The 14,894-nt window shown below is 45.6% G+C and overlaps 2 protein-coding genes across 2 annotated transcripts; both read right to left on the bottom strand.

Annotated features, from left to right (window-relative positions):
* Window positions 1–1,639: 1,639 nt before the first annotated feature.
* LOC311168965 (putative inactive serine protease 58) lies at window positions 1,640–6,287 on the bottom strand (the record flags this gene model as incomplete). The annotated part of the gene is made up of 5 exons (XM_084230672.1): window positions 1,640–1,789; window positions 2,160–2,296; window positions 4,417–4,667; window positions 5,185–5,341; window positions 6,278–6,287. 5 exons carry the CDS (start codon window positions 6,285–6,287, stop codon window positions 1,640–1,642), a joined length of 705 nt encoding a protein of 234 aa, XP_084086798.1.
* Window positions 6,288–9,940: 3,653 nt separating this feature from the next.
* LOC311167996 (trypsin) lies at window positions 9,941–13,752 on the bottom strand (the record flags this gene model as incomplete). Its single annotated transcript, XM_084229218.1, has 5 exons — window positions 9,941–10,090; window positions 10,642–10,778; window positions 11,051–11,304; window positions 11,963–12,122; window positions 13,713–13,752. 5 exons carry the CDS (start codon window positions 13,750–13,752, stop codon window positions 9,941–9,943), a joined length of 741 nt encoding a protein of 246 aa, XP_084085344.1.
* Window positions 13,753–14,894: the final 1,142 nt, after the last annotated feature.

A 14,894-nucleotide genomic window follows, 5' to 3' on the forward strand; every position in this document is an offset into this window, starting at 1 on the left:
ACAAAAAGTCATGGAGGAAAGTTAAATGAGTATTACTAAGTGATAGTAGGCAGCCTAGAAAATACCTATTGTATGATTCCAATTTTTGGAAGCCAAACTATGAAGACAAAAAAAGATCAGTGATCTTGGGGACACGCACACACAGGGCATTTTTAGGGCAGTAAAGTATTCCATGTGATACCGTAATGGGCGGTACCTGACACTATGCATTTATCCAAATCCATAGAACTGAACAACATAAAGAACAGATTATGACATCCACTGTGGACTTTAATGAATGATAATATATCAATATCAATTGCTGATTGTAACACTGCACCAATGCAAAGTAACAATTTAACAAATGAATTACTCAGCTTTAGAATCTAGGTGGCAGGTGTGCATGGAACCATTCTTTCACCCTTATTGTTAGTTTGAAGATTTTCACAATAAATTGTGGGAGGAAATTGTTTAAATTCGAGGTATGTGCCTTATAGCCCAGAGCTAATAACAATTCCTCAGTCTATATCTTGTGTGAAAAAAGGGGGTTTTGGAAGTTACACATTGTCTACGTCTTCGAGAAGGAGGAGGAGATTGTCGGGCATGAGAAGAGAAAAATTTAGTCAAAAAGAGGGAACAGAAGATTGGGCAGTGAATCAGAGCAGGAAGCAGCAAGAGGATAGGGACGAGACAGGCAAATGGGTGGGTCGAAGATGACAAGAAAAATCCTTGTTGAATTCAAAGGCATTAACACACACAGTTGAGGTGGTTTTGTGTAGGTGCTTGGATAAGCTGTGGGTCTTTTTATTTTAAGATTTATTTATTTATTTATATAAGAACTGGGGTAGAGGCCAGACTCACGGGAGGGTGAGAGATTCACCAGAGACAGAGCGGGGAGCAGAACAGGCAGAGTGATGAAACACACTGTTGAGGGGAGCAGCGGGCGAGACAGGAGAGGTCTGCCGCGCCATGTGGAATTCTTGCCGGCCGGCCCTTATGGAACCGGCGCTGCAGAAGCTACGGACAGCTTCACAGCGCTCTGCTCAACTGCCTGCGCCACCAGGGGAGGCCCTAAGCTGTGGGTCTTAGACATTATCCGTCTCTTTTTTTTTTTTTTTTTTTTTTCTGCTCTAGTCGGGGAGAAAAAGTATCCAGGCTCAAAGTAAACAATTGTGCAAGAAAACCCACATCCTTCAGTCTCTGCAGACACGTGCCTTCCACAAGGCAGGAAACCCCAGGCCTGACCTCTTCACTCTGCCATTTTACCATATTGTCCCCTCATGTAATTGCTTCTATGGTGACACCTCTCTTGACTACCCCTCAGGATGTCTTTTTCTATACTCTCATGGAACGTACTGCTTTTCTCATTAGAGCAATTGTAACAAAGTCTTGTAATTGACAAATGGATGGCCAAGACTGTCACCTTTACTCAGGTATCCCTAGCGCAGTGGTGCCTAGTAAATAGCTAATGGTTCAATAATTTTGGAATTAATGAGCAAACGGTGGGGATGTTGTTAAATTTCTCATTGGCCCTGCAGCTTATATGACAGAGAGAGCAGGAGTCACAAGGTGAGTTCTTAGTGCCATATTTTTTGTAATTGAATATTTTCCATTTGGATTCGTGAGGCTATTGCACTGCAGGGATGGAGGAACAGAGGTCTTAGTGGGCACTAATGATCTTCAATATCCATCTTGCATAGGGAGGGACTTCGGTGAAGAATCCTTCACTGCCCAGGATGACACTTCCTTTGACCCAGGACAAGATCCCATGCACTCGCCCACTGCAGATGGCTGGAGAGGCGGACACTTCCTGCAGAAAGAAGGACTAGGAGGTCAATGCTGTACTGTCCTCATAGAACAAGACATATCCAAGGAGGGGGGGCATCATAGTGCAGAGGCAGCTAAGGAACTGGCCTCACTTACTCAGGGCCAGAGCCTTCTTCTATGCTGGCCTCACCTCCTGGTTCAAGCTTGACTCAACCTGAGTGCAAGCAGGAGGAGAAAGAACAGATGGTTCTACCCAGAATCTCTTCCAATAAAAAAAGGGGAGCATTAATAATAAACCCACAGACTGAGGGACAAGAGGAAAGGCACTCGGGGCTCTATTGCATGAGTGTTATTTGACTCCCACCAGTTATTTGATTCCCTTGCTGCTTTCCTGTCCAGAGAAAGGAAAATACCTTGATTTTAGACATGATGTTCAGGGGTTTCCCCACACACATGATGGATGCAGCCAGGTTTTTATTGAGCTTATTCTGGCACTCGTGGGCGGGTAGGATGTGTTCGTTTATCCAGGTCAGGATGTCTGGGTCGCTGACTGTGGGAAAGAGAAGGTAAATGAAGCCTGAGGTTACTTTCTTGGTCACATAGACTCTTTTTAGTCTCTGCTAAAAATACATGAGTCTCTGATGATATTCATTGCAGGTAGTGGGCATTCACCCTGCGTAGGGCTCCTTGCTCTGTCTGTGTCAGAGCAGTGCTTCTAGAGCATTTGCTTTTGCTGACAGCAGATATGAGACCTGCAGCTGTTCCTCCACCGCGCATAGGGAGGGAGTTGGAAATCCATGGGATTATGAAAAACCACGAGAAGTGATAGATGTGAAGTGATTGTTCCCGAGACTCCCCCGGTTTGGGGCACCTGCTTCATCTTTACACTTAATTATAAAGGGAGAAAAGTATTACAATAGGTCTAAAATTGCCCTTTAATGATAGATTATTTATAAATGGTGATTCATATGTGTGTATTAATTTTAATTAATTGTAATTTAATTAATTTTAATTTCTGGTAGAGAGTGACAAGGAGAAAGCATATCCAAACCAAAAAAAAAAAAAAAATTGACCAGAACTTTTTCAAGCTAAACCTAATGTTACTTATGGAACAAAATGTTTTGGTAGAGTGTACCCACTCTGACATCCCAAAACAGAAGACCAACGCCTGCTAGGTCAGAGGCAGAAAAGAACTTTTGTTCAGTGTTCAGTTTTTATGGAAATTGAATTGAAATACATAGAACAGTGAGGTGCAATCAATTTAAGTTATTTATAATAAAGTATTCCTCAAAGTAATGGGAACCTTGCAGCAGACAGCTATGGGCTGGTCAGAAAAAAAATATTTAGATTCTCAAGCATGTTTCTAAATTGAAAATGAAATTTGCCAACAACAGACTGATTTTAAAAAGTTGTCACTTCTGATTTATTGTTTACAGAACAGTGACTTGTCCTGCAGCCTCCAGTGCTGGGTGTGAACCTGGTTATACCCCTGGCCATTTGCCTCACTGAACACAGCTCTAGAAGTCAATCAAGCAATGTCACTTGGAGAGCCAACCAGTTACTCCACCAGCCCTTCCAGTAAGCGCTGAGGTTGGTCTCGGGAACAGCCGATCAGCAAGTCTCACCCAAGTGTCTATGCCTTCATGGGTGACGTCACCCCCACACTTTCAAAGTCCTCTAAGCCCTTGTGTGAGACGGGGCTTTCTCAGCACTGCGCTCCCTCGCTAGGATAAGAAATAGCTTCTTCATTCCATTTAGCTTTTTCATTTCATTTCAGACATTGAAGGATGGTCTCACCATCCTTTGAAAACACCTGAAGATTGTGCGATGAGTTATGGCCAGTAAAATGGAGCCAGAAAAAAATGCATAAAAATGCTGCTGTCTTCCTAAAGTGCCCTGATCCTGCAGAGACCAGATCTTCTCTGCTCATCCCAATTAGAGCTCAGAGGGGAAGAGAGGTGTGTCCACAACAGGACTGTGACAACTTTTCCCAGAAGCATGACATGCCAGAGAGACACCAACACCATGTCATAATAGCCAGTTCCCTGTGAAGCACCCCAGTCTCCACCTCTCAGTGGGAACTACTGGATGAAGCAGTAGATCTGGAAGTACAACTCACTCCCTGGCAATAGCTCTGGTGACTGAAATGGGGGCTCCCTCAGCCACCCTCTTGTCTGTCAGGGTCTAGCTGAATGAATCACCATCAATAGGTTGGCTTGCCTGTGGGAGAGGGTGAAAAGTCCCCTCTGTTGCCTCACCCTACCTCAAGTCCTCTTTGCTTTATTCCATTAATTGCTTGGTGACTGTTAACTGCTTGGTGACTTTCCCCAATTATCCTTGAGCTACCCTCCCACAGGAGACCGCTGCTCTAAAGAGGGGACTCCTCGTTCCTCCATCTGCATTTGAATTCAGTTCCCTGAATTCTGGTTGTGAATGTACTAGAGCTTTAACCATTACTCCCTGCTCCATTGGTTGCTGTTGGCTGCCCTGTATCAGTTTCTTTGGGTTTTATCATTTGACCTTCAATCCTGTAGTTTAAGACCCTGGCAGTAACTAACCAAGGTCAAGAGCATTATACCTCGTATCAGCTAATCCCTTCAAACATATCCCTCCACAATGTTCTGAGCTCCAGACCCTTTTCAGGATGAAGAACACAGAGCCAGCACTCACTGTTTTTGAAGTCGTTCCAAGTCCAGGTTGGGATAAAGCAGGAATCGTTAAAGGCTGGGGGCTCCATGGCGAAGGCAATGGTTCCCACGTGGGCATTGAGGTCAGCGGCCTTGGACAGTTTTATCATCATCAAGTCATTTTCCAGAGTGTGGGCGTTGAATGCAGGGTGGGGGATGGTCAGTGAGCAATTTCGCGTCTGCTCTTTCTTATTTATGATGCTGGGTTGATAAACTCCCAGTCTTATTTTATCACTTGAGAAGAAGCGGGGCAGGGAAAAGAAAAGCAACAAGGTCACAGAATGTCAAAACTGAAAGAAATGGCCAAAATGACTTCTCTTTCATTTTGTTTCTAATTTCCATAGGATGCCACTAAAATTTGTTGGGATGTCTTGACAGACCTGCTTTTGTTCATATACTCCTTTTCCAGGCCTCTCTGGTGGCCTAGGGGTTAAGTCTCAGTGCTATCACCACCTTGGCCTGAGTTTGATCCCAGTCAGGGAGCTACCCACCTGGCGCAGCAGACCTCTCCTGCCTCACCCGCTGCTCCCCTCAGCACTATACTTCGTCAGTCTGCCTGTTCTGCTCCCCACTCTGTCTCTGGTGAATCCTCTCACACACACCCCTCTGGTCTATACCCCAGTTCTTCTACACAAAAATAAATAAATAAATAGTCCTTTTCCAGCTCCCAGAAGTAGCAGGATACTTAGAGGAAGGGGGTGTGAGCAGAAGGATGCTTATGGTAAGGGGATGTGAGGAGCAGGATACTTACGGCCGGGGGCAGTGCGCAGCTGTCAGCACCCACTCAGGGTGAATGAGACACCCCACACAGGGCTCTGAGCTGGATCTCAGATACACCATGTAAGGAATAGTAAAATCTTCTGCTAATTTCGGCTTTTCCTTTTCTAAATCTTTGGCCAGAATGATTCCTGAAAATCAGAGGAATTGTAGGTAGAAAGAGTGGTAAAGAGGTTGAGGGGTGAGACTTAACTACAGTAGTTTTTCCCAACCTAAGGTTTTTAAAAATTTAAAAAAAAAAACCTTTAAAAGAGAAGGTTTTGATACAAAACTCTTTAAATGATTTTAAATATGTTTAATAAACAGAGGGAATCAGGCATATGACCCAAACTCCTCACATGAGGAAGCCAACACGTGTCTCCAGCCTACCAGAAACTCCGCCATGTTGAACTCTGTGGAGTAATACAATGGATCATTGCATTAAAAATATTATTTTTTAAATTAACTCTTGCCAAACATGGGAGCAAAAAATTAAATACTACCTGACTCAGTGGTGAAAGGAATGGAAACTCGTGGGGTGAGGTCCTGGGGCTTCCAGAGTCCCTGCCCCCGCCCACTTTTCTTTCCTGCGCCCCTCCTTCTACAGTCCATGCCCAGAGACAGGGCAGGGGCACCCTAGAAAGTCACACCCCCAGAGTGCCAGGAGAGAGATGGCACAGGCAGTAGGCTGGTCCTGTCCCTTCCCGACCCTTCCACGCGCCACCCTCCCTCCCTAGGCAGCCACAGGGCCCCGGCTCTTACCAGCCGCACCCACGAGAGCGAAAAGGAGCCCCCACATCATGACAGGCTGTGACGGGCGGGCCGGGCAGGGTGCACACGTGTGGGCAGGCCTGGCTTCAGCCCAAGTGCTCTTATCAAGAGCAACTCAGGGAAAACCGTTCACTGGGGCTTGAGGGGGAGAAGCAGGACCGTGGAGACGTCGTCAGACGAGGCCTTCTTCAGGCCCAGCTCTATCAGCCACAGCTGGGCGTGACCGCTGGCGCGAGCGAGAGAGGAAGCAGCAGAGCAAGCCAAGCCCCGGCTGCCCCTTCCTTGACCCCGAAGGTCCCCCGCTGGCCCCTACACACCTGCTGACATTGCCCCCTTCTGTGACACAGCCCTTCCCCTCCTCCCTTTGTGACTGTGAAGGGTCACTGGCCTTCCCTTGCCGTGGCTCTTCTTCCAGCCCCTCCGTCAGGCCCGGAGCCTCCTGCCCGCTGGGCTAGGAAATACGTGTGATAAATCATCCTCTCCCGCCCCGGCCCCTCGTCACCTTAGAGACAAGAAATCTGCAGCCCTCAAGGAACTTAGTGCAATGTCAGGGCTTGGAACGAAGTCCAGAGCTTTTGTTTTATCTGGGATAACATGGGTTGACAACACTGTACACGAGTTAGCGGTACAGGCTCACCCCTCAGGTGTCTGTTACCACATCGCACCCACCCGAGGCTGCAGAGTCCATTGTGGGGAGGACCCACTGCCCTCTCCTCCCCCATCCCCTCCCTCGTGGCCTCAGTTCTACACTCACATTTCTTTTATTTTTTTAAAGATTTATTTATTTATGCATATAAGAGCTGGAGACAGGCCAGAGACGCGGGGGGGGGGGGGGGTGAGAGGATTGACCAGAGACAGAGAGGGGAACAGAACAGGCAGACTGACTGAAATACACTGCTGAGGGGAGCAGCGGGGAGACTGGAGAGGTCTGCTGCGTGGTGTGGGTTGCTCCCTGGCCGGGGATCAAACTTGTGCTGCAGAGGCCCCAGATCACTTCACAGTGCGGTGCTTCACCCCTTGTGCCACCAGGGAGGCCCTCTACAGTCACATTTCTAAGGTTTGTTATTGGTTTTGTTTTATCCAGCCCTTTGGTTTGTTTCTCTATATGGCACATCCGGTATTTGTCTTTCTCCTCCGAGGATAGAACACAAGAACACTGATTTGAAGGGATGGCTGCGCTCCTATGTTCGTCGCAGCCTTATTTACAATGGCAAGTTAGGGAACCAGCCTAAATGCTCATGGAGAGAGGGGTGGGTTAGGGAGGCGTGGTCGAGATGCACAGTGGAATACTACTCAACTATAAAAGAGGAAAAAATGAACTCTTGCCATTTGTGACAACACAGGTCTTCAAGGACAATGCAAGAGAGATAAGTCAGAAGGATTCAATCCCCAGATTGTCTCTGACATGCTGAACTTCTCCTGAGTCCTTCGAAACAAAACTGCGGTGGGTAAACATTGCTGTGTTCTGGGAAATGGCTTATGCAAAGAATTATGCCTCCCCATGTGTGCTAGAGAAGACTCTGCCACTTTTATGGCTCCCATAAGACCTAAGACGACTCCCCTGCTTGCCTGTGCAAGGTCAAACACTGACCTTTCTCCTTCCACCTGCACCCGCTGATGGGGTCACACACAGACCGCCAGCTCCCCATCCTTTGTCTCACGAATGATTAGCTGAGCTTAGACTGCTTTGCCATGAAGCTTGCCAGAGAGATCAACACTTGCTGTCCTGCTGACTGCTTCTGAATTCCCTGCACGGCAAAAACAGCCTTCACTGTAAGTCTCCTGCCTGTGACTTGGCTATTTGTGTCCAGAAAAGTCGAAGGCAGACCTGTCCTCCTGAGACGCCGATCTTTGGGTCTTATTGCAATAGTCAATAAAATCAACCTCCTTACCTCTTCTGTTTTTGTCTTTGACAACTTCTTGCTTTCTCCAACTCACCACAGTCCTTTTTATAAGTTATTCTTGGAAAATTAACCTTCCAGCTGCTCCGGAAGTTGATAATAAGGGGTGGGTTCCATCAGGCATGCTGGTGGGTTCCATCAGGCATGCTGCCCTTCTGTGGCTTTGGGGCCCGAGCCACACTAGCCTCGAAGAATGAGTTTGGAAGAGGCTTCCTCCTCTTCAAATTTTTGGTAAGTATTTGAGAAGGGTTGGGTTAATTCTTTATTAAATGTTTGGTAGGATTTGCCAGTGAAGTCATCTGGTCCTGGGGTTTTCTATATTAGGAAGTTTTTCATTATTCATTCGATTTCTTTCCTTGCTATTGACCTGTTCAGATTTTCTATTTATAAAGTACTTAGAACAGTGAGTTTTAATGGGAAATAGTAAATGCTATATACATGCTGGTTAAATAAAATAATTGTAACCTTAGGTTCCTCATATTTACCAGGTTTCTGAGAACACCTTTTTATTTTAATGTTTAAATGTTGCTGTGAAGCCCTTAAATCTTGGTGACATTTTAATGTTTATTAACATAACAGTGAGGACTGTGGACTCTGGAGATAAGCTACAAAGATTCAGTTCCTGGTTTCAGGATTTGTAGCTGCCTTTTTTTTTTTTTAAGATTTATTTTATTTATACAAGAACCGGGGTACAGGCCAGATGTGCCAGAGGGCGAGAGGATTCACCAGAGACAGAGCGGGGAACAGAACAGGCAGACTGATGAAATCCACCGCTGAGGGGAGCAGCGGGCGAGACAGGAGAGGTCTGCTCACCATGTGGATTACTCCGAGGCCAGTGGGATTGAACAGGCACTGCAAAGGCTGCGGACAGCTTCACAGCGCTGCGCTCAACCCTCTGTGCCACCAGGGAGGCCCTTTAGTAGCTGCCTTTTACTGAGAAAAACACTAAACTCTTTAAGCATTCATATCCCGGGCTCTAAGAGGGAGAACTATGAATTCCTACCACATAGGCAAGTTATGAGGATAAAATAATAACCAAAAAACATGTAAGCATACAGAGGCACAAAGAGCATGCTTAACAAATGTCATTTTTATTATTACAGTTTCACCTCTGCAGAGGTGAGAACTGAGTTCTGGGCACTAAGCAAGAGCAAACCTTCCAGGCTCACAGAGTGTTGGCTCCAGCTGTGTTCTGGAAAGTGGTTCTTTCTGAAGTGAGGATGGTTCTGGAACACGGTTTCTTCCTTCTGAAATTGCAGGTTCGGAATTACTGAACTCTTGCGGGTTTCAGAGCTCCCTGAACACTTTTGTCTCAATATTTCCAGGGCCTCAGTTGAGAACATTTTATGCAAATTTACCTCCACTTGTACTTTTTTTTTCTTATTGCTCAAGGCAAAAAAAAAAAGTCTGGGACCTGGGGGACTGATGGCAGGAGAGTCTCCTGTAGACATGGTGCCTGCTATGCAGTAAAGTCCCAAATGCCAGCAAGAAAGGTCTTGGAAAAGTAGAACATTTCAATAAGTTAAATCTTGGAAAATACAGGGAATCTCTGATTTTTAAGACAGTCTCCATCTAAAGGTTTCCCATATTGACCTACCCTCACGAAGGTTCATGTAGCTTAGAGAGAACGGGGAGAGGACCCCCATATCAGTCACAAGGCTTGGGAATGAGAACAGTGTGGTCTTCATCCCAGCTTTTCCATGAACGAGTTGAAGGACTCTGAGTACTAGACTTTAGCTTCAGTAATTTCCGGTCATTATCTGCTGAATGACCCCTAACCTTGTCCCCCTTCTGTCCTCAGTGTCCTGCTCAGAGTCTGGAGTCCATAGGTGATCAGTTACCATTTTGATTGGGTTGAAGAATAATCTTTCAAATGCAGTCTCCATATAAGAGTTCAGTTCTATGTCCACCCTCTTAGTTATCAGTCAGTTTCAAGAAAAAGGTCACAAATAGCAAGGAAAGACAGTTCTTGGACACCTTTGGTACAGGAGAATATGTTTTTATTTAGACATTTTTTTCAGGTATAGAAGGAAGGTGAACTTGACTAGCAGGGGAAGGGTCATGAGGAGATTGAGGTGCTTAGTTGGAAGCCATGGTCTGCTGGATCCAGGCCACGTAGTTGCAGACCTTGGTGTAGACGCCGGGCTTGCCCTTCTGGGCGCAGCCATAGCCCCAGGAGACGATGCCCTGGAGTTCTCCGTTGCAGACCACGGGGCCACCAGAGTCACCCTGAGAAAAGGGGAAGAGACAGAGTTTTCAACTCTACCCAGATGGGAGATTCAAAGATGCTCCTCAAGGTCCTGGGGCCATCTTCCCAGCCCACTGGTCCTCCACAAGCCACTTCATCTTCCCCTGGATTTCCAACCCTCAACCTTCATACTCCACCCCTGTCCTTTCTCCTCCCTCCTTCTGGTTCCTCCTTTTTTTTTTGAGGAACCAGTTTGCAGACTTGTTGGACCAAGAAGACATCAACACTGGCGAGTAGAATGCTCCCAGCTAGCCTGGCGCCTTTCAAAGAGTTTTCTTCTGCAACATGCCCCTGAACAAGCGCGTTTAGCTGTCCCGCTCATACACCATCATCTCTGTCTTTTTCACCCATAGCCCTAACCATTAATATCACAAAAAGAAATTTCTCTCTGATCCCACAACTATCCCTCACTCCTCACAATCCATCCCAATGACCGCTTTTTCAATCCCCTGTGTTTTTGGAAAGGGCACATCTGGTGGGAATGCATGATACAGAGCTGGAGGGATGGAGGCAGGAAGGTAAAGAAACTCACCTGGCAGGAGTCCTTGCCGCCCTCCAGGAAGCCAGCGCAGATCATGTTGCCGGTGATCTGGCCGGGGTAGGCCTTGCGGCAGTCGGCGTCAGAGAGGATGGGAGCGTTCAGGCACTGCAGGAGCTCGGGGTAGTTGTCTGTGGGACGCAAGGATGAAAGTGGAAGTTAACCCACCAGATTCCTGGAAACTTCTTTTTCAATATCCCTCCCTGCATTCCCCATTCTTTCTTTTGCATTTGTCAATAACCTCTAGTTCCGGAGAACACATTTCACCTGTGGAAGCTCTTGCAAATCAACAGCTAATCTAACCAACAACTGGTTCTCTCCTTGACACCTGGTCTCATTGACCATGATAAGATTTCCCTCTCTGCCTTTCACCTCCAGGGTTCTCAGATGTGGCGACACTTACAGCCATTGCTCATGGTGTTGCCCCAGCCAGAGATGAGACACTGGGTGCCAGCGGGGGCACAGGATCTTGGCAGAGAGATGGTGGACACTCGGTTGCTGATGGTGGCAGGGCTGTTCAGCTTGATCAGCATGATGTCATTATCAATGGTGGCTGAGTTGTACTTGGGGTGGCGGATGACCTTGGCAGAGTTGATGAACTGCTCATTGCCCTCGATGACCTCAATGTTATGTTCTCCCAGACGCACCTGGATGCGGCTAAATGAATAGATGAACATTCCCTAAGTATCTAATTTGAGCTTCTTCCCCTTGCCAGCACACTCCAGTCATGGCATAACTGGGGAGACCATGCCCTTTGAGCATCCATGCACACCAGCGAGAGTACAATCCTTACTGAAGGCAGCCCTACCAGTGTCCCTCGGGGAGGTGTCACACAAGTATAGACCCTTCGCCTGCCATCTTGTTTAAATAGTAAAGCAAAGGAATGGGAACCAAATGGCCCCAATTAAAAAGCAGTGAGAATTGAGGAGGAAACTGGTCGCAACTGATCAGCACCTGGTAGGGATTACCAATGATTGTAGGGAGAGAAGGCTGGAGTCAGAGAAGTGCAATATGAAGGAAGCAGAATGACTGTACTTAATTTTAATATTGTACTAGAAATGACCTGTATTTTTTCTCTGGTTGAGCCATTTAGGACTATTTACTGATTAATACTTCTGAACTAGCTCTAGGGATATTTCCCGCACACATCCCTCCCATGCCTCCATGAGAAAGCTGTGCGATGCCCTTGGGGAAATGAGGCTCTTAGAATGGCAATGCTTACTCTTCAGGCATGACTACTTTGCCCTGATGTGACATGGCAAGATGGGGAGTGAGTTCAGTTTAGAGAGCAGAGATGTGGAGATTGGTCACTTACGACTTGTAGCAGTGAGCAGCGGACACCACCCACTGGTCGTTGATGAGGGAGCCTCCGCAGAAGTGGTAGCCAGAGTTCAGGGACACCTGGTAGGGGATGGAGTTCTCCTGGCAGGTGTAGCCCCCGACGATCTTGTCATCGTCGTTGGTGGGGAAAGCGACTGGCAAGAGAAAAGTTGGAAACCATCCGTGAATCAGATTCAGCTTGGAATTCTACTCGCCACCAATCATTACCAATCAACCACAAAAGAGCAGACCAAGTTCCCTGGTCACACACAATCAGCGGGTGATGGTTTTAAAGCAATTTTTTCAAGACCTTGTTATTCTACACCTTTAACATGTAACATACATATGCCATTAGGCGTATCTAATTTATTCTTTAAATGTGATGAACATCTCTATACATACACTCACATCCACATGGATCAGAGATCCCTTACACAATAAAAGCCCTGACCATCACTCTCTGAGGATGTAAAGGATAGTTCTCCTACAAAATCCAGCCCAGCAACCATGCAAATAGGTGCTCAAATTATTTTTAATAACCATGTGTGTGTTTTTTTTTAATTTGTTGCAGTTAGTAAAGGGCGGATATGGGCATGGTATAAGGACAAGGAAGCTTGTAGAGGCTACCTGAGAATGTTCTGGCCTGGAAGGAAATTGGGGTTCTCTACTTTTGTCCCTCCAATTTCTCTTTTTGGTTCTCACTTAAAATTATCATGAAATAATTTCGTTGACCATTATTAAGATTTCCTTCTGTAATCTTTCTCCTCATCCCAGTGATCTTTCCAGCATTTCCAATTAACACAGCACTGTGAAGTCTGATCCACTAATGTTGAGATTTTTCTTATAGCTCTAAAAGACTGCGATCATATTATTACATCCCCTATTATTTAAGTATTTTAAAGTAATTTTGGGAAAAACATTTCAAGGTATAGACAGAGGTGTTTTAAATTTATACCTGCTCAATTTGATGAAATTTAGTAGTACTTCTTAGTGGTATAAAAATAGAAATAGTCATTTGTCCATTTTTTCATGGTTGAATGACATTATTTTAAACTGGAGAGACTTCACTAGCAACCATCTAAAACTCAGCTCATAGTGTGTATTCATGAGAAATAAACTATCTTTGTCTTGAGGTCCCTTGGCCCTTGATTATAGAGGAGACTCCACACTGATGTTCACAGTGGACAGAGAGCAAGGGGTACAGAGTTGGCCTTAGTCCCAATCGTTTAACCACATGTCCTTAGGAAGGTCAAAACAACCATTGCCTTAATGTTCACTACCCCTTGCTCTCTTTCGTCATAGACTTTACCTTAATGTTTGTGGCAAATCCTGCCTCTTAGAAACTTCTAAGACAGGTGATCATTCTTGATCATTCTTGCCCACTGTGGTTGTCCCCAATAAGTGAAATTTGGTTATCTATAAAAATGTACTATACACTCTTCTTTCAACATCTAAGCTTCTTGAGCACAGAGATGATATTCTATATTCATTTTTGTCTTCCAGTATAAAAATGCAATGGGCATACATAACAGACATTTTTTTAGATGTAATTAGCAGATTATATTAGTTTCTGGTATAAACATAATGATTCAATATTCATATATTCTGCAAAATGAACACCACAATAAATCTAGTTAACATCTGTCACCTGACATATTACAAGAAAGTTTTTTCTTCCTGTGAGGAGCACTTTTAAGATCTATTGTCTCGGTAACTTTCTGATATTCTGAATAGCCAAGACTTACCAGCAGCTCCCAGGAGAGCGAGGAAGATGAGGGTCTTCATGGTTGCCACTGGGTTTGGTAGGATGAAGCGTTTTCATCCACAGGTATTTATACCTCGAGACACCCATGGCCACATGTGCCAGAAAATGATTTCATGGAAAACTCATGAATCCAAATTTAGAATTCAGGTCTGTGCCAAAAGGAAGCTAATTCAACATCAAATTTAAACAGTCACCTTTTCCACTTTTCCAAAAGGTTATGGGAATAGAAGTCCTGAGCCCACCTGGTGAGGACTATTGCCTGTAACAGAATGTTAAGCCAGATAAAGGTCACAGGACAGGGTGACAGGTGTCCTGATTCCCAGTCAGAAACTTTAGCCTCTTGGCCATCTTCACGATAAAGATTTGTCCCAAGGCCATCGTGAACCTGCACTCCTGATCTTTAATTGACATTGGCTCCTTCACGCTTACATAATTTGTCCTGAGTTCTGGCCTTGAAACTCCATGTTAACTTCCATTATTCATAGGAACCATATATTCCCCTGAGAAAAGAGAAAATTATTCTGATTGGAAATGACAATAGCTCAAAACAGGTAAAAGAGTGATGGTCCAGGCCCATGCCATAAGCATAGTCCAGGAGAACAATCTAAACTTTACCAAATTAAGGGCTGGCTCCAAGGAGCCTGTGGGAATCTGAAAAAACCAAGATGTAGGCTCCTGTGTCATTTCAATTGTCACAATTAATGGGCATGGCAGAACTATCTAGAATAAATGGCTCTTAGTGAGAACTAGCCCCACTGGATAGAGCCGGGTGCTCCACCGGCACAGCACACCTGAGCAGTCTAGCAGTTAAGGCTTCTGCTTCAGCAAGTCAACTCCCCAGAAGTAATTTCTGTATTTTTTTTCCCTTTGAGCTTCTGCAAATATGAAGATGACTTACTAGAAAGCAGTGCTTCTCAGCCCTGGCACTATTGCCATTTTTATTGTAAGGAACTGCCTTGCACCCAGTAGGATGTTTATCAACACCCCGGCCTCTAGTTACAAGTGGCACTCTCACATCCTCCCAATTATGACAACCAAAAAAATGTCTCCAAGTTTTACCAAATATCCCCTGGACATCAAAGTCCCCCCTGGAGAGAATTAACTGAGGGCCTGGGGGTGGGAATGGGCCAAGGAGCTTCTCTGGCTATGGCCATGGGACAGT

This window comes from Talpa europaea (assembly GCF_964194135.1).
Source record: "Talpa europaea genome assembly, chromosome: 3".
In the NCBI taxonomy this organism is placed as follows: Eukaryota; Metazoa; Chordata; class Mammalia; order Eulipotyphla; family Talpidae; genus Talpa; species Talpa europaea.